The following is a 24,017-nucleotide window of genomic DNA, read 5'->3' on the forward strand; positions in this document are numbered from 1 at the left end:
TCACAACAATGAAAACCTCGGACAGGAGGAAGAGCGCCGCCGGTTGGCCAGGCAGGTGTCTTGCTCGGCTGTGGCTTGGGGGGCACCTTTTTCAGTGCCATTGTAACTTCGAAGAGTCACTAAGCAAACTGTTGTAAGTCGAGGACTACCTGTACTTTATCACTTTTTTCCCTTTTTTTTTTTGGTCATCAGGTTTTTGACCCCTTGCTAGGCGACTGGTGGTACTCGGATGTTGCCATATCCTAAAAGTGGTACAATGGGTGGAAAGGTTGAAAAGCCCTGGTCTAGATGACCTCCGAGATCCCTTCCAACTCTTGTTATTCGGTAAGGGTCTCCTGCTTGAGCAGTGAGTTGGACTGGGGGACCACTCCAAGGTCCTTCCAACGGTGTTATTCCATGATTCTGTGAGAGTCTCCTGCTTGAGCGCGGGAGGGGGGGAGTTTACTGGAGGACCTCCAGGGTCCCCTTCAAACTGTGTTGTTCTATGATTCTGCAAGAGTCTCAATGCTTGAGCAGCGGGTTGGATTAGATGACCACCTGAGGTCCCTTTCAACCTTGTTATTCTATAGTTCTGTAAGGGTCGCCTGCTTGAGCAGGGGGTTGGACTAGAACAGTGGTTCTCAACCTTTTTAAGGCTGCGACCCCCCCAACCGGTCGTAAGTCGAGGACTACTCAACTGGTGCAGCACCGTTTGCAGAATGGGACTTTTGGCGGGCTCAGCAGGGCAGAGACAGCCTGGACAATTCCTATTGGCTTTTGAAAGCCAATAGAATTAGACTCTATTCAAGAGAGTCTATTCTATTGGCTTTCAAAAGCCAATAGAATAAAAGGGAGTAGCACAGCTAAGGAAAAGGGGGGAAAAATGGCGGACTGTTATTCTGTGACCATTAATACGGTTACAGACCAGTATAGAGGTGGGGCGTGGTTGTTTATTTGAGATAGCTGCTTTAAGAAAGTAGAGAGTCAGTTCTTAAAAAAAAGGAGATCAGGTCAATTAAACTTTACAGAAACTAAAAAGCTTTTTTTGGATGCAGAGCAAACCGTTTTTCAAAGGAAAAAAACAATCAAACAAGAAAGTTCAGTTGCCTTTTGGAAAAAAATAAAACCTTTTGACCTGGATGATAAAAGAATCTGCACAGACATTTTATTCTGCAGAAGCTTCTCAGAAGAAGAGATTTATCAGGGGAAAAAAAAAAGGCAACGAAGCAAAAGATCAAATCAAACCTTGGGGTTATTTTTAATCCATCCGTGGTGATAAGAAATGCAAAACACATTTAAAAAAACAAAACAAAACACCATGGGAAAATCTTACAAAGAAGAGTGTTTACTCACACCCAGCCTTTTCTCTGCTACAAGCTACACGCTAAAATGCTGCCAGATAGGGAATTATTTTTTTTTTAAAAGCATGTTCTTTAAAGCGAGTCCCTCGTGCAGGACTCTCAGCTTCCAGAAAACAGCTTTGATTTTGCTTTAAGTGCTTTAATGTTTAACGACCGTGCAAGGACAGCAACTGGAACAATCTTGAAAGCAGCTCTTATATATAGCTCTTCCAATCGATGCTAACTGCTTCCAGGCCTGACCACCATAAATAGGAGGTAACAATTACAGCCATTATAAAAACAATAACTTCCACTTATCCATATATATATGTTGGCATCTCAACGCAAGAGGGAGCAGCCTCATTGCTTATTTGTTCCCAGGGTCTGCTGGAAGAGCCAAGAGTTTATCAGCAATCTTAAAACCTAACTGAGTGATTATGCGCCATCAACCTGTTGTTGACTCTTCGCAACTAACCTAGATAGATTTTCTCCATGATGGTCTATCTCTCACCTGGTCCTTCAGACCAGGGAAACCCAGTCTATCCACCCGGCTTTTAAAACACAGCAAGCACATAATAGGCCGTTTAGATCTATGAATATAAGTCAGGGGTCTTCAAACTTGGCCCCTTTATGACTGGTGGACTTCAACTCCCAGAATTCCTGAGCCAGCATGGGGGAACTATGGCCAATTCATGACTCACGGACTTCAACTCCCAGAATTCCTGAGCCAGCATGGGGGAACTATGGCCCCCTTCATAACTCGCGGACTTCAACTCCCAGAATTCCTGAGCCAGCATGGGGGAACTATGGCCCCTTCATGACTCGTGGACTTCAACTCCCAGAATTCCTGAGCCAGCATGGGGGAATTATGACCCCTTCATGACTCGCGGACTTCAACTCCCAGAATTCCTGAGCCAGCATGGGGGAACTATGGCCCCTTCATGCCTTGTGAACTTCAGCTCCCAGAATTCCTGAGCCAGCATGGGGGAATTATGACCCCTTCATGACTCGCGGACTTCAACTCCCAGAATTCCTGAGCCAGCATGGGGGAACTATGGCCATGACTTCCAGACTTCAACTCCCAGAATTCCTCAGCCAGCATGGTGGAACTATGGCCCCTTCATGACTTGCAGGCTTCAACTCCCAAAATTCCTGAGCCAGCATGCCTGGCTGAGGAATTCTGGGAGTTGAAGTCCACAAGTCATAAAAGGGCCAAGCTGGAGGACCCCTGGTATAAGTAGTCCTCTACTTACACCCACAGCTGAGCCCAACATTTCTACCGCTATGCAAGACAGCCGTGAGTTTTTCCCCCATTTTATGGCCTTTTCTTGCCATCGTTGTTAAATGAATCCCTGCAGTTATTAAGTTAGTAACAGAGTTGTGAAGTGAATCCAGCTTCCCCCGTTGATTTTGCATGTCAGAAGGTTGCAAAAAGGAATCACCAGACCCCGGGATCTGGCGACCGTCATAAATATGAGGCAGTTGCCAAGGACCTGCATTCTGATCACGTGACCCTGGGGACGCGGCAGCAGTCATTGTGTGTGAAAATTGGTCATAAGTCACTTTTTTCCCCAGCGCTCTTGTAATTTCACACAGTAACTAAACAAATTAGCTGTACAAAATTACCAATACAGGTCGACCTCCATTTATGAGCACATTGGGACTGACACTTCCGTCGCTAAGCGAGGTGACTGCTAAAAGCGAGTCGCGCCCAGTTTTCCAACGTTTGACAGTTGCTCAGTGAACTGCTGCAGTCACTAAGCGAATCGTGCAGTCATTAAGCGAATCTAGCTCCCCCTCTGACTCTGCTTATTGGTTGGGAAGCTTGCAACAGGTGACCAGGCATTCTGCAACTGTTTTAAACACATGCCAGTTGCCAAGTGCACGGATTCTGATCGCGTGACCATGGGGATGCTGCAACTGTCGTAACTGCGAGGACTGATTTGGAGTCACTTTATTCAGTGCTGTCCCAAAGGTGCTTTTTTCAAGAGTCAACTGGATGTTCTTGTTTTTCCTTTGAAGACGTTTCGCTTCTCATCCAAGAAGCTCCTTCAGCTCTGACTGGAGGGCGGGGAATGGAAAGATTTATACTCCTTGCAGACAACTGGTCATTTGCCTTCTTTTAATGCCACGACCCCCAACCGGCCGTAAGTCAAGGACTACTCAACCGGTCGTAAGTCGAGGATTACCCAACTGGTGCAGCACCGTTTGCAGAATGGGGCTTTTGGCGGGCTCAGCAGGGCAGAGACAGCCTGGACAATTCCTATTGGCTTTTGAAAGAATTAGACTCTATTCAAGAGAGTCTATTCTATTGGCTTTCAAAAGCCAATAGAATAAAAGGGAGTAGCACAGCTAAGGAAAAGGGGGGAAAAAAATGGCGGACTGCATTGTTTGGTGACCCCCGTGAAATGGTCGTTCGACCCCAGATGGGGTCCCGACCCACAGGTTGAGAACCACTGTTTTAGAGAGAGTGATTGAGGCCACCTGGAAGATTATCTGTGTCCTGAGTAGTGCAAATGGGTGTGGAGCCTTCTTCTAGTAACTACAACACAGTCCTTTCCATAGTTCCAAGAAGGCTTCACACCCATCTGCACCACTCAGGTGATCCTGAGGACACAGATAAACCTCCAGGTGGCCTCAACGACTCTCTAGCTAGAAAGAATGCAAATGACCGGCTATCTGCGAGGAGTATAAATCCTTCCATTTTCCCCACCAGCCAGTCAGAACTGAAGAAAGCTTCTGGGATGGGAAGCAAAACGTCTTCAAAGAAAAACAAGAAAGTCCATCAAACATCAACACCTGCCTATTCCCACGTCTTTGGGAAAAGCTCAACAGGCAGACAAAAATGCCCAAATCCAGTTTGAACATTTGGTGGGCCGTGCAACGAATTACAGTAGAGTTCCCCAGCCTTTTGAGATTGGCGGCCTGGAACAGGGAGAGGGTGTGAAAGGAGGAATGGTTTTGCGTGTGTGTGTGTGTGGGTAAATGCATGCACGCGGCTGCACTAAAACACCCATTGCTCACGTGAATGGGGCTGTGGGCGCGGGCGCGCCGCCTGTGACGCTCGTGGTGATGCAACTGTTGGTGGTGGGGCAGGTTTGATTAAAGCAGGAATGCTCTAAAGCAGTGGTTCTCAACCTTTTTAATGCCGCGACCCCCAACCGATCGTAAGTCGAGGACTACTCAACCAGTCGTAAGTCGGGGACTACTCAACTGGTGCAGCACCGTTTGCAGAAGGGGACTTTTGGCGGGCTCAGCAGGGCAGAGACAGCCTGGACAATTCCTATTGGCTTTTGAAAGCCAATAGAATTAGACTCTATTCAAGAGAGTCTATTCTATTGGCTTTCGAAAGCCAATAGAATAAAAGGGAGTAGCACAGCTAAGGAAAAAGGGGGGGGGGGAATGGCGGACTGCGTTGTGTGGTGACCCCTGTGAAATGGTCGTTCAACCCCAAATGGGGTCCCGACCCACAGATTGAGAACCACTGCTCTAAAATATAACCCTGTTCTATTTCCTAAGAGTTATCTATTTCCCACCCTATTAAATCCTCTACTTAATAACACAATATCCCCTTTAATAAATAAAAAAAAACCATTGTATATGTTGCCTAGATTAATCAATAAATCAAACATATTCGTAGTGTTTAATTTTCTCTTCCTATTTGGCCAGGTTTGGTTAAAGCAGGAATGCTCGAAAAAGCAGCCAGTCAGAGCTGAAGAAGCTTCTGGGATGAGAAGCGAAACGTCTTCAAAGGAAAAACAAGAAACTGCAGGAGCCTCCTGGAAAAGCACCTTTGGGACAACCAGGATGACCTGGAGCAGGGCTTTTCAACCCGTGGTATGGGTACCACCTGTGGCACATTGGCACCTGGCAGGTGGTACACGACCATCCTAAAAAAGTGGTAGCGGGGGAGGGGAAATGAGCTGAACCGGTGGCAGCACCACACAAGCCTGAACAAGAGATGGCTGGAGCTGCAGGGCTGTCAGGACTCAGCGGAAGCGCCAGGATCAGTGCTGCTTTCCAGCTGATCGGCGCTTCTTCGGGGCTGTCAGGGCTCAGCGGAAGCGCCAGGATCAGTGCCAGGCTCCAGCTGGAGCTCAGCGCTGATCCTGGTGCTTCTGCTGAGCCCTGAAGAAGCACCAATCAGCTGGAATGTTGCAGCCTCTCCAGGGTCTTGTGATTTACATTCAGATGCTTGGCAACTGATTCATATTTATGACGGTCACAGTGTCCCAGGGTCATGTGAAGTGACCAAAACCTACTGCAACCACCCAGCTGATGGGGGGGAATAAAAACCAAACACCCCCCCACCCCACCCCCCCTGCCAATCCCCAACAGAAATGCTCACAACAATGGAAACCTTGGACAGGAGGAAGAGCACCACCGGGTGGGCAGGCAGGTGTCTTGCTCGGCTGTGGCTTGGGGGGCACCTTTTTCAGTGCCACTGTAACTTTGAACAGTCACTAAGCGAACTGTTGTAAGTCGAGGACTACCTGTACTTCATCACTTTTTTCCTCTTTTTTTTTTGTCATCAAGTTTTTGACACCTTGCTAGGCGCCTGGTGGTCCTCAGATGTGGCCGTATCCTAAAAGTGGTACAATGGGTGAAGAGGTTGAAAAGCCCTGACCTGGAGGACTGGGAATCTCCATGGACATTTATTCAGTGCTACTGTAGCTTTTCACCGGTCATTAAACGAATGGTGATGAGTTTGAGGACTGCCTGCAGAATGTAGGATGGGGAGCCGTACCTGCCAAAGATCATCTTGCCATGTTGATCTCTTGCCTGCTTCTCGCTGCTCTGTGTGCAGTGGAAAGCTGTGAGCTCTCTGGTCTGCCCCATCTCCTTCGGCTGCGGTAGCAAAAGGTCCGGGGTCCCCTGCCGACTGACCAGGCCCACCAAGTTGGAAGACGCTTGGGTCTTGGGGATTTTGAAAGGAGCCGTTGCCTATAGAAGAAGAAAAATAAAAATAAAATAAAATAAAATAATAAAGGGGCCTTCCTGAATGTTTAATTACAGACGATCCTCGATTTACGACCACAATGGAGCCCAAAAACTCTGTTGCTAAGTGAGACGTTTGTTCAGTGAATTTGGCTCTGTTTTACGACTTCCCTTGGCCCGGCTGTTAAGTGAAATCACCGCCGTTAAGTTAGTAACAGGGTTGTGAAATGAGTCTGGTGTTCCCCTCGTCGGAAGGTCGCAAAAGTCGCGTGACCCCGGGACACTGCGACCGTCGTAAATATGAGTCGGATGCAAAGGGTTTGATTTTGGATCCCCTGATCATGGGGAGGCTGTAGTGGCTGTAAGTGTAGTAGTAGTAGTAGTAGTAGTAGTAGTAGTAGTAGTAGTAGTAGTAGCAGCAGTAGTAGTAGTAATAATAATAATAATAATAATAATAATAATAATAATAATAATAATAATACCAATAGTCATAGGCTCCTTGGGTGCAATCCCAAAACAACTGGAGCACCACTTGAACACCATTGGCATTGACAAATTTGCTATTAGTCAATTGCAAAAGGCGGCCTTATTAGGAACTGCTTCCATCCTGCGACGATATCTGTAATACCATCAACATCCACATCTGCCTATCCCAGGTCCTGGGTAAGGACTCGATAGGTAGACAAAATGCCAAATCCAGTCTGAACATCTGGCTGACTGTGCGATGATCGATAATAATAATAATAATAGTAATGATGATGATGATGATAAATTAAACTGCTCTGGGACGTCAGAATTCAAACAGACAAGCACCTGCAACATAACACCCCAGACTTAACAATTGTCGATAAGAAAGACAAAAAAGTCTGGATAGTGGACGTGGCAGTGCCTGGAGACAGCAGAATAGAAGAGAAAGAACTGGAGAAGATCACAAAATACAAAGACTTACAAACAGAAATAGAAAGACTGTGGCAAAAGCAAGCAAGGGTAGTATCAATAGTGATAGGGCACGCGTGCCTTGCTCTTTGGCTAAGTTTTTGCAGGAAAAAGCCATTTCTCAAGCCCCTACGTAGCCAAAACAAGCCTCCGGAGCAACCGCGCTGTTTTCAGCTTTGAATTATATCAAATCTGACACCAGAAACAGACTAACAGATGACCTGAGTGCTGTGTGTGTTGCTCTCAAAACTTACAAAGTATGAGCCAAGGTTAGACAAATTATCAGCATGCATACAACAGCAAAAATAACATTAATTGTTCAAAAGTAGGCCAAATGCAAACTTTTACCTTTCAGTAAAAAGTTGTTGATATCATTGAAAGGTTTGTTATTGTGTTCTTCTTTTAAGACAAAAGATGTTAATGTATGAGTTGTTTTTTCTAAACAAAAACCTCAAGTATTCAGATTAAATTGCCGTGTTGGCACTTTGCGATAAATAAGTGGGTTTGGGGTTGCAGTTTGGGCACTCGGTCTCTAAAAGGTTCACCATCACTGCCCTGCACCATTTTGGACAAATGGCTGTCCAGTCTCTTCTTAAAAACTTCCAGTGTTGGAGCTTTCACCGCTTCTGGAGGCAGGTTGTTCCACTGGTTAATTGTTCTCAGTGTCAGGAAATTCCTCCTTAGTTGCTTCTCTCCTTGGTTAGTTTCTATCCGCTGCTTCTTGTCCTGCCTTCAGGCACTTTAGAGAAGAGCTTGACTCCCTCTTCTTTGGGGCAGCCCCTTAGAGATTGAAACACTGCTATCCTGTCCCCCCTCGTCCTTCTCTTCATTAAACTAGACGTCATAAGTCACTTTTCTCAGCACTGCTGATTTCGGTCACTAAATGAACTGTTATAACTTGAGGACTACCTGTAGTTACGTGGACAGGGTCACAGTCCCTTTAAACCTTCAGAAGAAGCGCTGAACTGATTTAGCTTCCACTTGACATAGGTTGGTTGGTGGTGAAGCCGCTGGCCTATGTTACATGCGCTCCCGAGTTTCGCTTATGGTTCCTCACCCACAAGGCTGAGCGCCAAAGAATGGAGGCCTTTGAACTCTGGTGCTGGAGAAGACTCCTGTGAGTCCCCTGGACTGCAAGGCGATCAAACCGGTCAATCCTAGAGGAGATCAACCCCGACTGCTCTTTAGAAGGCCAGATCCTGAAGTTGAAACTCAAGTATTTTGGCCACCTAATGAGAAGGAAGGACTCACTGGAGAAGAGCCTGATGCTGGGAAAGATGGAGGGCAAGAGAAGAATGGGACGACAGAGAATGAGGGGGCTGGATGGAGTCCCTGAAGCAGCAGGCGTGAGCTTAAAGGGACTCCAGAAGATGGCAGAGGACAGGAAGGCCTGGAGGAACGTTGTCCATGGGGTCGCAATGGGTCGGATACGACTTCGCAAGTAACAACAACAACACTCACCCACACTCACTGCCATGGTCAATAGCCACACTCAAATCATTCCCAAGTGAACACTGAGGCCCAACCAGTTTTTTAGAATAGACAAGAGATCCAGTTGAACTTAAAATTAACAGCAAAACTTTACTGATTACAATGTACATTATAATTGCAGTAACTACAATAGGAGCTTGGAGTCCTAGTGGACAATCGCTTAAAAAGGAGCCAGCTGTGTGCTGCAGCTGCCAAAAAAGCCAACACACTGCTAGGCTGCATTAACAGAGGGACAGAATCAAGATCACATGAAGTGTTAATACCACTTTACAAGGCCTTGGTAAGGCCACCCTTGGAATACGGCATCCAGTTTTGGTCGCCACGATGTAAAAAAGATGTTGAGACTCTAGAAAGAGTGCAGAGAAGAGCAACAAAGATGATCAGGGGACTGGAGGCTAAAACATATAAGGAACGGTTGCTGGAATTGGGTATGTCTGGTCTAATGAAGAAAGGGATGAGGGGTGACACGATAACAGTGTTCCAATATCTGAGGGGCTGCCCTAAAGAAGAGGGAGTCAAGCTATCCTCCAAAGCGCCTGAAGGCAGGACAAGAAGCAACGGATGGAAACTGACCAAGGAGAGAAGCAACCTAGAACTAAGGAGAAATTTCCTGACAGTGAGAACAATTAACCAGTGGAACAACCTGCCTCCAGAAGCGGTGGGTGCTCCATCACTGGAAGTTTTTAAGAAGAGACTGGACAGCCATGTGTCTGAAATGGTATAAGGCAGGGGTAGGCAACCTTGGCTCTTTTATGACCCGTGGACTTCAACTCCCAGAATTCCTGAGCCAGCATGGGGGAACTTTGGCTTCTTCATGACTCGTGGACTTCAACTCCCAGAATTCCTGAGCCAGCATAACTCAGCATGGCAGCCTCTCCCTTTCCCCTCAGCATGGCTGGCTCAGGAATTCTGGGAATTGAAGTCCACGAGTCATAAAAGAGCCAAGGTTGCCTACTCCTGGTATAGGGTCTCCTGCCTGAGCAGGGGGCTGGACTAGAAGACCACCAATGTCCCTTCCAACTCTTGTTATTCTGTTTCATTAGCTCTGTCCCACCTACACACAGACACTCAACCACACTTACCCACATCTTTCTCAACGAGGCTGTTAGGCAGTAACCAGAGATACAGATGCCACCAAGTCTGGCTCTAAAAGTGGGTGAGCTCCAAGACGCCTCTTATTCCCTCAAAGGCCTTGCTTTGTCTGTTCTCAAGGTTGGCAGTTCCATTTGCCTTGTGGATTCTCAAGTCTGGGAGCTGTGGGTGGGATGTGGGGAGGGGCTTCCCATGTGCTCAGGCTTCAAGCCTTGTCTGGGTCAGGTGATTTTTCTTCCTTTGTCTCCTTAATGACTTGTCTCCTTCTTATCTATCCATCCCCTGAAGGGATCTTTTAGACAAGCCGGGCTTGGCTTCCTGGTTATCTGCCTGCTTCATCTTTAGGGATGGCAGCTGCAGTCTAGTCTCACAAGCAGAAACCAGGAGACGGTGAGTTCTAGTCCTGCCTTAGGCCTGAAAGCCAGCTGGGTGACTTTGGGCCAATCACCAGGAGACAGTGAGTTCTAGTCCTGCCTTAGGTGTGAAAGACAGCTGAGTGACTTTGGGCCAATCACCAGTTCTAGTCCTGCCTCAGGCACAAAAGCCAATTGGGTGACTTTGGGCCAATCACCAGGAGACTGTAAGTTCTAGTCCTGCCTTAAGCATGAAAGGCAATGGGGTGACTTTGGGCCAATCACCAGGAGATGGTGAGTTCTAGTCCTGCCTTAGGCACAAAAGCCAATGGGGTGACTTTGGGCCAATCACCAGGAGACTGTAAGTTCTAGTCCTGCCTTAGGCATGAAAGCCAATGGGGTGACTTTGGGCCAATCACCAGGAGACTGTAAGTTCTAGTCCCGCCTTAGGCACGAAAGCCAACTGGGTGACTTTGGGCCAATCACCAGGAGACTGTACGTTCTAGTCCTGCCTTAGGCATGAAAGGCAATTGGGTGACTTTGGGCCAATCTCCAGGAGACGGTGAGTTCTAGTCCCGCCTTAGGCGTGAAAGACAGCTGAGTGACTTTGGGCCAATCACCAAGAGACTGTAAGTTCTAGTCCTGCCTTAGGCACGAAAGGCAATTGGGTGACTTTGGGCCAATCACCAGGAGGCGGTGAGTTATTAGCTACTTTCAGGTTTCAAGTGGCCAGATATTACAGGTGGTCCTCAACTTACAACAGTTCATTTAGTGACCATCTGAAGTTACAGGTAGTCTTCGACTTACAACAGTTCATTCTTATGATTGTTGCAGCATCTCCGTAGTCAGGTGATCCAAGATTTGGACGCTTGGCAACTGGCATGAATTTATGACAATTGCACTGTCCCAGGGCCCCTGGATCCCCTTTTGCGACCTTCTGACAAAGCAAAGTCAGTGGGAAAAGTCAGATTTGTGCAACGACTGCACGATTCACGAAATAACTGCAGTGATTTGCTTAACCACTCTGGCAAAAAGGGCATAAAATGGGGCAGAATCCATGAACAACGGCCTCACTTAACGATGGAAATGTTGGGCTCAATCTTTGTCGTATGCGGAGGACTGATCACCTGTACTAAAACTAAGGCAACAGTTTAGGAATATTAAAACAATGCTTTAAAAATGTCCAAGTTCAAAGCCTGGTTGTGTAACTGCGAATAACAACTAAAGTCTAAGATTTAGCACAGCTTTTTGTCCAACCTTGCTTCCCCCAAACCAAAACACCACCCCATATATAAAAATAAACTTTAGGTGCTCTCTGATGCTCTGTTGCCGAATACTTCCTGAAAATAAAGCACCCTTTTACAACCACTTGGAAAAAGATATGTAACCCACCATTGTCACCTAGGTGTAAAGCAGGAACCTGGTGAGGCAGGAGCCAATGGTTTGGGGATTCAGAGACAATGGCTATCTCAACATTAAGCAAGCGTCTCCCAAATAATAATAATAATAATAAGTACATCAGATGGTTGAAGAAGAAAAAATGGCTTTGGAAGAATATCTGAAGAACAATGATGAAGATGCACTGAAATTAGTATATCAGGAAGGCTTGCTGACTATTGGAGAGACCAAACTGGCCTACAAGAAAGACCAAATGAAGAACAGAATAGAGGCATGGGAAGACAAAGCACTACATAGCCGATACGTTAAAAAAATAGCTGGGAAAGCAGATAATAACAAGACCTGGCAATGGCTAAGAGCAGGAAAATTGAAGAAAGAGACCGAGGGACTAATTCTGGCTGCACAAGACCAAGCCTTAAGGACAAATGCATACAAAGTCAAAATTGAGAAGACAGCAACAGACAGTAAGTGCCGCCTATGCAAAGAAGCTGAAGAAACAGTGGACCACTTGGTAAGCTGTTGCAAGAAGATTGCACAAACTGATTACAAGCAGCGGCATGACAAAGTAGCAACAATGGTGCATTGGAAGATCTGCAAAAAATATCATTTGCCTGTAAGCAAAAACTGGTGGGATCATAAAATAGAGAAAGTCATAGAAAATGATAAAATTAAACTGCTCTGGGACTTCAGAATTCAAACAGACAAGCACCTGCAACATAACACCCCAGACTTAACAATTGTCAATAAGAAAGACAAAAAAGTCTGGATAGTGGACGTGGCAGTGCCTGGAGACAGCAGAATAGACGAGAAAGAACTGGAGAAGATCACAAAATACAAAGACCTACAAATAGAAATAGAAAGACTATGGCAAAAGCAAGCAAGGGTACTACCAATAGTAATAGGCTCCTTGGGTACAAAATGCCCAATCCAGTCTGAACATCTGGCTGAATGTGCGACGATCCCTAATAATAATAATAAAGTTGGAGAGGTCATCTAGTCCAACCCCCTGCTCAGGCAGGAAACCCTGTACCATTTCAGACAAATGCTTGTCCAGTCTCTTATTAAAAACTTTCAGTGTTGGAGCATTCACCGCTTCTGGAGGCAGGTTGTTCCACTGGTTAATTTTTCTCACTGTCAGGAAGTTTCTCCTTAGTTCTAATTTGCTTCTCTCCTTGGTTAGTTTCCATCCGTTGCTTCTTGTCCTGCCTTCGGGTGCTTTGGAGAACAGCTTGACTCCCTCTTCTTTGGGGCAGCCCCTGAGATACTGGAAGAACTGCTATCCTGTCCCCCCTCGTCCTTCTCTTCATTAAACTAGACATCCCCAATTCCAGCAACTGTTCCTTATATGTTTTAGCCTCCAGTCCCCTCATCCTCTTTGTTGCTCTTCTCTGCACTCTTTCTAGAGTTCTCAGCATCTTTTTTACATCGTGGTGACCAAAACTGGATGCCGTATTCCAAGTGTGGCCTTACCAAGGCCTTGTAAAGTGGTATTAACCCTTCACGTGATCTTGATTCTATCCCTCTGTTAATGCAGCCCAGCACTGTGTTGGCTTTTTTGACAGCTGCAGCACACGGCTGGCTCCTATTTAAGGGATTGTTCACAATCTCAAGGTCTCGAGGAGAATACAAGTAGTCCTCTACTTACAACCAGTTGCTTAGTGGCCATTAAAGTTATGACAGACCCCCAAAAGGGATTTACTGTCTCCTGTTGCTGGGCCCAAAGTCACCCAACCGGCTTGCATGCCTCAGGAGGGACTAGAACTCACCATCCCCTGGGGATGGGGTCAAAGTCACCTAGCTGACTTCCACACTAAGGCAGGACTAGAACTCATCGTCTCCTCTTGATTGTCCCCAAGTCACTTAGCCAGCTTTCAAGCTTAAAGCAGGACTAGAACTCACTGTCTCCTGGTGATTGGCCCAAAGTCACCCAATTGGCTTTCATGCCTAAGGCAGGACTAGACCTCACAATCTCCTGATAATTGGCCTCAAACAACCAGCCAACTTTCAAGCCTAAGGCAGGACTACAACTCACCATCTCCTGATGATTGGCCCAAAGTTACTCAGTCGGCTTTGAAGCCTAAGGCAGGATTAGAACTCACCGTCTCCTGGTGATTGGCCCAAAGTCACCCAGGTGGTCTTCATGCCTTAAGCGGGACTAGAACTCACAGTCTGCTGGTGATTGGCCCAACAGTCACCCAGCCAGCTTTCATCCCTTAGGCAGGACTAGAACTCACCGTCTCCTGGTGATTGGCCCAAAGTCACCTAGCCAGCGTTCATGCATAAGGCAGGACTAGAACTCCCCGTCTCCTAGTGACTGGCCCAAAGTCACCTAGCCAACTTTCACGCATAAGGCAGGACTAGAACTCACCGTCTCCTGGTGATTGGCCCAAAGTCACCTAGCCAGCGTTCATGCATAAGGCAGGACTAGAACTCAGTCTCCTGGTGATTGGCCCAAAGTCACCTAGACAACTTTCACGCATAAGGCAGGACTAGAACTCACAGTCTCCTGGTGATTGGCCCAAAGTCACCTAGCCAGCGTTCATGCATAAGGCAGGACTAGAACTCAGTCTCCTGGTGAATGGCCCCAAATCACCCACCCAGCTTTCAAGCCCAAGGCAGGACTAGAACTCACCATCTAGCAAGCTTTCATGCATAAGGTGGGCTAGAACTCACAATCTCCTGATAATTGGGCCCCCAATCACCCAGCCAGCTTTCAAGCCAAGGCAGGACTAGAACTCACCATCTCCTGGTGATTGGCCCAAAGTCACCCAGTCAGCTTTCACACCTAAGGATGGACTACAATTCACGGTCCGCTACAGGTGGGGCCTTAACCACTAAGCCGAACCGGTTCTCTGCATAGCCGCTTCTAAGACTCACCTTGGTGGGAGATCCAATGATGGTGGGCAGGGGCGTTTTGAAGGGCCAGTCCGAGCTGCGTGGAGACGACCCCATGTGTTTGGTGGGCGACGTCCCCAGGCTGACCGGCCGTGGGGGTTGGGGTGAATGGCCATAGCTGCAGCCCGTGTAGGACGGGCAGACGGGATCTGAATGCTGTTTCCGAAGCTTCTGCTTGTTCTGGTAAATGTCCGTCAGGGTGGGCGTGCTTTGCAGTCGAGCTCCTGTCAACAGGAGGGACTGTGGAGACTGGGACTGTATTGCTGAGGAACCTGGCAAGGAGGAACAGAAATGTGATGGGATTCAGGGCCTCTGGTGAGCAATTAGACTTGCACCAGCATTTTTCAACCCTGGCAACTTTCAGATGGGTGGTCTTTTGCTCCCAGAATTCCCCAGCCAATCTGCTTTACGATGGGTGGACTTCAAGATCCAGAATGCTCAGCTAATCTGCTTTAAAATGGCGGGATTTCAACTCCCAGAATTGCCCAGCCTGTAATCCTTGAAGATGGGCGGACTTCAAGATGCAGAATGCTCAGCTAATCTGCTTTAAGATGGGTGGACTTCAACTCCCAGAATTCCCCATTCACAATGCTTTAGGATGGGTGGTCTTTCACTTCCATAATTCCCAGCTAGCACGCTATAAGACAGCAGTTCTCAACCTATGGGTCGCGACCCCATTTGGGGTTGATTGACCATTTCACAGGGGTCACCAAGCAAGGCTGTCCGCCATTTTTTTCCCCTTTTCCGGCGGGTGCCTTACCTCCCTTGGGCTGGGCCAGGTGGTGGTCGGCCTGCTCCGTCTCTGCCACTTGCCAGCTACGCCTCGGCCGGCGCAGGGAGCGGCACCACGCATGCGCGGCACTCCCGGACAGGGAAAGTCCTCGACTTACGATCGGTTGGGTAATCCTCGACTTATGACTGGTTTAGTCCTTGACTTACGACTGGTTTAATTCTTGACTTACGACCGGTTGGGGGTCGCGGCATTAAAAAGGTTGAGAACCACTGCTATAAGAAGTGTGGACTTCATTTTCTAGAATTCCCCAGCCAGCCTGGCAACTGAAGTTCAGCCATTTTAAAGCATGCTAGGTGGGATGTTCTGGGAGTTGGTCCACACATCTTAAAGTTCCCAGGGTTGAGAACTTCTGATCTAGTTGGATTAAATCCCGATCAATGAGAATTGTGGGAGCATGCTGGCTGGGGAATTCTGGGAGCTGAAGTCCACCCATCTTGCAGTTCCAAATTTCAAAATACGCTGTCTCCTGCCCTTGACCTGAGGTTTTATTCTTCCAGACGAGCTTTTATGGCAATTCATGTCTCCAAACCTCAGCCAGTACTAGAAAGACTACAGAGAAGAGTAACAAAGAGGATCAGGGGACTGGAGGCTAAAATATATAAGGAACGGTTGCTGGAATTGGGCATGTCTAGTCTAATGAAGAGAAGGACAAGGAGAGACATCATAGCACTATTCCAGTATCTCAGGGGTTGCCCCAAAGAAGAGGGAGTCAAGCTATTCTCCAAAGCGCCTGAAGGCAGGACAAGAAGCAACGGATGGAAACTCATCAAGGACAGAAGCAACCTAGAACTAAGGAGAAACTTCCTGACAGTGAGAACAATTAACCCGTGGAACAACCTGCCTCCAGAAGTGGTGAATCCGCCAACACTGGAAGTTTTTAAGAAGAGACTGGACAGCCATTTGATCTGAAATGGTATAAGCTTTCCTGCCTGAGCAGGGGGTTGGACTAGATGAGCTCCAAGGTCCCTTCCAACTACTACTCCTACTCCTACTTCTTCGTTATTATATTATTATATTATTATTATTCCCTGCTGACACACCCCCAAATGCAAACTAAGATCGCGTCTCCCCTTTCCTTTTTGGACCTGTGAGAGTAACGCATACAGACCTACACAGATTTGTCTTGCCCAGATCTGTTTTTTTTTTTTTTAAACGCAGTTCCTTTGAACAGATGCTTTCCACTGGAATTAACAGAAGAAAATCAGAATTAACAGGTTTTCCAGTCCAGCCTCCTACTTAAGGCAGGAGACTCTATATCATTCCGCACAAATGTTTATCCAGTCTCTTCTTAAAAACCTCCAGTGTTGGAGCACCCACAACTTCTGGAGGGAAAGTTGTTCCCCTGTTAATCGTTCACACAGTCAGGACGTTTCGCCTTAGTTCCAGGTTGCTTCTCTCCTTGATTAGTTTCCATCAATGGCTTCCCGTTCTGCCTTCAGGTGCTCTGGAGAATAGCTTGACTCCCTCTTCTTTGGGGCAGCCCCTGAGATATTGGAAGGCTGCTATCATGTCCCCCCTTAGACTTGACCAGGGGTGGGCAACCTTGGCTTTTTTATGACTCGTGGACTTCATGCTGATTCAGGAATTCTGGGAGTTGAAGTCCGCGAGTCATAAAAGAGCCAAGGTTGCCCACCCCTGGACTAAACATACCCAATTCCTGCGACCCGTTCTTCGTTTGTTTTAGCTAATTATCTTCAACTTTACTGGCTGGGGATCATGGACAGGAGAGTCATTCCAACCCGCTAGTTGTACCAGCCCGTTCTTTTCAAACCACCTGCTCAACAAAAGCAGAACGAATGTGATTAGGAAAACTACCCACCACTTGAGGGAGCGGCGGAGGCCAAAGGAGAAAACTCTGGTCATCCCAGGTCATCCAAGTGGCTAAAAGAAGGGCTTTCATCAGCTACAAAAAAACCGACAACAAAGCCCTCGCAGAGAGCTAACCGTCAACAGGATGTTCTAGCCCACGGAAAGGTCAGCTGGGGTGACAGCAGCGGCTTGTCCTCACAAGTCCTTCCAAATGGGCTCACAAAAAGCAGCTGACCAGCCTTGGAGCACATGGGCACCCAGGAAGACACGTTCAGGCAAGGAAAGACCTCTCCAGGATCCCACGCCAACATTTACAGATCTCCCTCTCTTAAATGCTTCTGTGCACTTCAGTTGTACAGAGATAGAGATGGAAGACCTAGAGAAGCCCTGTTCAAATAGGGTTTGGCTACCTAGCTGCAATCTGTCAGTCTCTACCTACCTATAGATAGATAGATCTCCCTCATCTATGTCTGTCATCTTTCTCACCTATCTACCTATCTACCTACCTATCTACCCATCTAGTCTGTCTGTCTGTCTGTCTATCTATCCATCCATCATTTGTCTGTCTGTCTATCTATCCATCCATCATATCTGTCTGTTTATCCATCCATCCATGTTTATCCATCCATCCATCCATCCATGCATGCATGCATCCATCCATCCATCTATCATGTTTGTCTGTTTGTCTATCTATCCATCCATCCATCATTTGTCTGTCTGTCTATCCATCCATCCATCCATCATATCTGTCTGTTTGTCTATCTCTCTATCTGTCTCTGTCTGTCTGTCTGTCTTTGTCTGTCTGTCTATCTATCCATCCATCATTTGTCTGTCTGTCTATCTATCTATCCATCCATCATATATATCTGTTTATCCATCCATCTATCTATCTATCTATCTATCTATCTATCTATCTATCTATCTATCATCTGTTTGTCTATCTATCTATCCATCCATCCATCATTTGTCTGTCTGTCTGTCTATCTATCTCTATCTATCCATCCATCCATCATATCTGTCTGTTTATCCATCCATCCATCCATCCACCCATCATCTGTCTCTATCTATCTATAATTGATCTGTCTGTCTGTCTATCTATCTAATCTATCCATCCATCCATTCTCATCTCTTTATCCATCCACCTCTCCCATCCATCCATCCATTCATCCATCCATCCATCCATCATTTTACATCTTTCTCATCTCTATCCATCATCTATCTATCTCTCATCTATCCATCTATCCATCCATCCCTTCATGTCTCTCATCCATCCTTTTTCCATCCATCCATCCATCTATACATATATACATCATTTTTCAGCTTTTTCATCTCTCTCTCTCTCTCTCTCTCTCTCTCTCTCTCTCTCTCTCTCTCTCTCTCTCTCTCTCTCTCTCTCTCTCTCTCTCTCTCTCTCTCTCTCTCTCTCTCTCTCTCCCTCCCTCCCTCCCCCCATATCTCGTATCATCTCTCTCTCTTTCTCACATACACTGGTGGACCTACCATAATTTGGTTGCTAAAAGCCTTGGAGATATTCTCCATCCTTTCTTCCGTCTTTTACAAAATGGACCACAAAGGCTTGGAGACCCAGAGCAGAACTGGCCTGTCATCTAACCGTTCCTCACCCTCTGTCTCTTTAGTTAGTTGAATTATCTCCACCAGCCTCATGAACTGGGTGGGAAGGCTTCACAACCCTTGGACCAAAGGGCTGTTTGAGGCTTTGTACCTTTACTCCTGTAAACCCTTCCCTTAAAATTGGATGGGGGGGGGGAAGGGGACAAAGAGAAACTGCTCACCTGAAGAACTTCGGCCCCTGATTTCGTGCCCTTGCAGCTGCCCGCAACAGCAATGGCCAAGTTGTTCAGGTATGGTACCAACTGGGGGGAGAGGGGGGGGAAGGAAATAGTAATATAATCAGAACAAAATCCGATTCAAAATCACCTTATGAGTTTGTAAAAATAGGTTTAAACCACCATCTCCCCAGTCACAGCCCACCATAACTGCTTATTGTAAACACTATATAGTTCAGTGGTTCTCAACCGGTGGGTCGGGACCCCATTTGGGGGTCGAATGACCATTTCACGGGGGTCGCCAAACAACGCAGTCCGCCATTTTTTCCCCCTTTTCCTTAGCTGTGCTACTCCCTTTTATTCTATTGGCTTTTGAAAGCCAATAGAGTAGACTCTCTTGAATAGAGTCTAACTCTATTGGCTTTCAAAAGCCAATAGAAATTGTCCAGGCTGTTTCTGCCCTGCTGAGCCCGCCAAAAGTCCCATTCTGCAAATGGTGCTGCACCAGTTGAGTAGTCCTCGACTTATGACCGGTTGAGTAGTCCTCGACTTACAACCGGTTGGGGGGTCGCGGCATTAAAAAGGTTGAGAACCACTGATATAGTTAGTCCTCAACTTACAACCATTTGCTTAGTTACAACAGCGCTGAAAAAAAGTGACTTGGGACTGTTTTTCACACTTAACGACCATTACAGCATTCAGGGTCAAGAGATTGAAATTTGGACGGGCAACTGGCATGAATGTATGACGGTCGCCATGTCCTCCGGGGTGTCACCTGATCCCCTTTGTGTGACTTTCTGACCAGCAAAGTCAACGGGGAAGCCAAATTCACTTAACAACCGTGTTGTTCACTTAACAACTGTGGCGAGAAAGGTCCTAAACGGGGGCAAAACTCACTTCACAAATGTCTCACTTAGCAACAGAAATTTTGGCTCAATTGCGGTCATAAGTCGAGGACTACCTGTAGACTGCCCATGGGTGCAAGAAGTTCCGGAGACACACACTGAACAAACTGGGCTATCTGGTGGCTTCTTCCCTTTGCGATTGTGGTGATGTGCAGGCAACAACACAAATGTCTATCTGCCCTTTGTGTCCCAATCAGCATACATTGGAGGACCTCAGGGCAGCGCGACAGAACACAATTCTTGTTGCCAGTTTCTGGGCAAGAGCTGTTTAATTTGTACATACTTCCACCTAGTTTTTGGTATTTTAAATTGTGTGTCAGCTAGGTCAGGGCTTTTCAACCAGTGGTACGGGTACCACCTGTGGTCCATTGGCACCTGGCAGGTGGTACGCGACCATCCTAGAAAAGTGGTAGCGGGGGAGGGGAATGAGCTGAACCGGTGGCAGCAATGCACAAGCCTGAGCGAGAGACGGCTGGAGCTGCAGGGCTGTCAGGGCTCAGCGGAAGCGCCAGGATTAGCGCCAGGCTCCAGCTGATGGGCGCTTCTTCGGGGCTGTCAGAGCTTAGCGGAAGCACCAGGATCAGTGCCGCTTTCCAGCTGATGGGCGCTTCTTCGGGGCTGTCAGGGCTCAGTGGAAGTGGCAGGATCAGCGCCAGGCTCCAGCTGGAGCTCGGCGCTGATCCTGGTGCTTCTGTTGAGCCCTGAAGAAGCACCAATAAGCTGGAAAGCAGCACTGATCCTGGCGCTTCTGCTGAGTCCAGAAGAAGCGCTGATCAGCTGGAATGTTGCAGCATCTCCAGGGTCTGGTGATTTACATTCAGATGCTTGGCAACTGATTCATATTTATGACGGTCACAGTGTCCCAGGGTCATGTGAAGTGACCAAAACCTGCTGCAACCATCCAGCAGACGGGGGGGGGGGGAATAAAAAGCACACACCCCCACCCCACCCCCGCTGCCAATCCTCAACAGAAATGCTCACAACAATGAAAACCTCGGACAGGAGGAAGAGCACGGCCGGGCGGGCAGGCAAGTGTCTTGCTCAGCTATGGCTTGGGGGGCACTTTTTTCAGTGCCATTGTCACTTCGAACAGTCACTAAGAGAACTGTTGTAAGTCAAGGACTACCTGTACTTTATCACTTTTTTCCTTTTTTTTTTTTTTTTTGGTCATCAAGTTTTTGACACCTTGCTAGGCGACTGGTTGTACTCGGATGTTGCCATATCCTAAAAGTGGTACAATGGGTGAAAAGGTTGAAAAGCCCTGATATAGTCTGCCATTTGAACTGTGATTTTTAAAATGGTTTGATGTTTGTTTATTCGTGCTTCTGACATGAACAAAGATCAAACCGTTTAAAAAATTGCGAGACCCCACCGCAGCAACTGATTTTTTCCTTTTTTCTTCTTCTTAGAAACGAGAAAGCCATCTGCCTTTTGTTTCTGTTAAGACCCACAAGACTGTCACCACAAAGGTAGACCTGTATAGGTCGCCCTTGACTTAGAAACACAGGCTGGATTTTTTTTTTTTTTTTTACCATGGTTCTTGATCAAGTCACGGGGCTGTTAAGAAAATCCAGCTTTTCTCATTGCTAGTATAAGGTCTCCCTGGGAAGGATGCAAATAGCGTGGACATAAAACCCTGGGGCACTGGAGCCGTCATAGATACGGGCCAGTTACCAAGTGCCTGAACTGTGAACAAATGACCGCAAGGGCGCAGCAGTGGTTGTTAAGGATGAGGATTGTTAAGTCACCTTTTTCCTGCTTGATTGTTGGTCTAGTACAGGGGTGTGGAACCTTGGCTCTTTTAGGACTTGTGGACTTTGACTCCCAGAATTCCTGAGCCAGCCATGCTGAGGGGAAAGGGAGAGGTTTTCATGGTGAGCCATGCTGGCTCAGGAATTCTGGGAGTTGAAGTCCATAAGTCATGAAGGGGGGCATAGTTTCCCCATGCTACCTCAGGAATTCTGGGAGTTGAAGTCCACAAGCTATAAAAGGACCATAGTTCCCCCATGCTGGCTCAGGAATTCTGGGAGTTGAAGTCTACAAATCATAAAAGGGCCAAGGTTCCCCACCCCTGGTCTAGTATTAATTCTGGTTACCCAAAGCCAAACAGGTTGCCTGGCTTTTAAATCACGATTTTGGCCTGTGCCGTATTGGGGCTCACCTAGTGGCGAAGGGGAATACGGCCTCGAAGAGCCAGTGGACAGCCTCCTCCCAACAGTCTGGGCAGTGTCAGCTGGCACCGGGGAGCTGGAGCCGGTCTTGAGGAAGCCCAAAGGGCTGGTATTTGACCGCCGCACCGCCCCGGATCTGAAAGCAGAAGAGAAAGGGTCTAATAAAAGAAAGGTAGAATAATTAGCTAATGTACCCAGGAGATAGTAATAGTAGTAAAGTTGGAAGGGACCTTGGAGGTCATCTAGTCCAACCCCCTGCTCGGGCAGGAAACCCTAAACCATTTCGGACAAATGGCTGTCCAGTCTCTTCTTAAAAACTTCCAGTGTTGGAGCATTTACTGCTTCTGGAGGCAAGCTGTTCCACTGAATAATTGTTCTCACTGTCAGGAAGTTTCTCCTTAGTTCTAGGTTGCTTCTCTCCTTGATGAGTTTCCACCCGTTGCTTCTTGTCCTGCCTTCAGGTGCTTTGGAAAATAGCTTAATTCCCTCTTCTTTATGGCAGCCCCTGAGATATTGGAAGACTGCTATCATGTCTCCCCTTGTCCTTCTCTTCGTTAAACTAGACATACCCAATTCTCGCAACCGTTCCTTATATGTTTTAGCCTCCAGTCCCCTAATCATCTTTGACTCTTTCTAGAGTCTCAACATCTTTTTTACATCGTGGTGACCAAAACTGGATGCAGTATTCCAAGTGTGGCCTTACCAAGGCATTGAAGAGTGGTATTAATACTTCACGTGATCTTGATTCTATCCCTCTGTTAACACACACTGTCTCTCTCTCTCTTCTTCTTAAGCGTCATATTATCCAGAAACATTGTCTTCCTAGTCTCATTATCTATCTATCTATCTATCTATCTATCTATCTATCTATCTATCTATCTATCTATCTATCTATCTATCTATCTATTATCTATCTATCTATTATCTATCTATCTATCTATCTGTCTATTATCTATCTATCTATCTATTATCTATCTATCTATCTATCTATCTGTCTATTATCTATCTATCTATCTATCTATTATCTATCTATCTATCTATTATCTATCTATTATCTATCTATCTATCTATCTATCTATCTATCTATCTATCTATCTATCTATCTATCTATCTATCTCTGTCTATTATCTATCTATCTATCTATCTATCTATCTATCTATCTATCTATCTATACATCTATTATATCTCTATCTATCTATCTATCTATCTATCTATCTATCTATCTGTCTATTATCTATCTATCTATCTATCTATCTCTATGACTATTATCTCTCTCTCTCTCTCTCTCTCTCTCTCTCTCTCTCTCTCTCTCTCTCTCTCTCTCTCTCTCTCTCTCTCTGTCTATATAGCTATCTATCAAAAAATCAATCAATCTTCCGAAACCACTTTTCTGTTTAACGAGGCAAGATTCTGAACAGCCCATCCATTTCAGTCTAGGTAAATTTTGCTTAGAAATAAATACTAAAATAAAATAAAAACAAAATTCTGGCTCTATCATCAGTGAGGCAGGTATGGAGTACACGCAGGTCCTCTACCTAGGGCTACAACTGGAATCAGAATTTCCACTGCTAAGCACGGCGTTTGTTAAGTGACTCGCACCCAATTTTGCCTTTTTTTGGGGGGGGGGCTGAGCATTAAGCAAATCCCTGCGGTTGTTAAGTGAATCACAGGGTCGTTAAGGGACTCCAGCTTGCCCCGTTAACTCCCGATTGTTGGAAAGCGGCTGGGAAGGTTGCATATGGTGATCACCTGAGCCCAGGATGCGGCAGGTGGTCATAAACACAGGCTGGTTGCTAAGTTCCCAGATTTTCACCACACAAGATGCTCAATGGCTGCAAGTGTGAGGAGCGGTTGGAAATCACATTTGGCGGCGCTAAAGTGGGAAGCTGGAAAAATACTGATTGTCCGACAGAGATTGGGGGTGAAAGGGAGGTTTTCCTGCTTACTAGACAACCCTTAAAATTAGAATGGCCAGACATCCTCTTCTCAACTTTGCACATGATATATTGCAAACTGTTTATCACATGGTGTATTGAAAACTGCTTGACACTTGAAATATTGCTAAAAGCATTCCTATGTTAAAAGAGGAACTATAGATTATAACCATGTCTAGTAACTTTCCTATGTTAG

At 46.6% G+C, this 24,017-nt stretch overlaps 1 protein-coding gene across 2 annotated transcripts in view; it reads right to left on the minus strand.

Moving 5' to 3' along the window:
• The window catches only part of ULK2 (unc-51 like autophagy activating kinase 2), a 168,171-nt gene that overhangs the window by 34,263 nt on the left and 109,891 nt on the right, over positions 1 to 24,017 (minus strand). For both annotated transcript variants that reach the window (XR_005558995.1, XM_039362237.1), the window contains exons 16-19: positions 21,878 to 22,023; positions 18,818 to 18,898; positions 14,405 to 14,694; positions 6,067 to 6,263 (exon numbers count right to left, since the gene is read on the minus strand). Coding sequence is in view for 1 of the 2 variants with exons in the window: in XM_039362237.1 (XP_039218171.1) it covers positions 6,067 to 6,263; positions 14,405 to 14,694; positions 18,818 to 18,898; positions 21,878 to 22,023 (714 nt within the window). In the remaining variant the exon portion in view is untranslated. The remainder of the gene's footprint in view (positions 1 to 6,066; positions 6,264 to 14,404; positions 14,695 to 18,817; positions 18,899 to 21,877; positions 22,024 to 24,017) is intronic.

This window comes from Crotalus tigris, unplaced genomic scaffold (genome assembly GCF_016545835.1).
Source record: "Crotalus tigris isolate CLP2741 ecotype Arizona unplaced genomic scaffold, ASM1654583v1 scf7180000019405.536791, whole genome shotgun sequence".
Taxonomy (NCBI): Eukaryota; Metazoa; Chordata; class Lepidosauria; order Squamata; family Viperidae; genus Crotalus; species Crotalus tigris.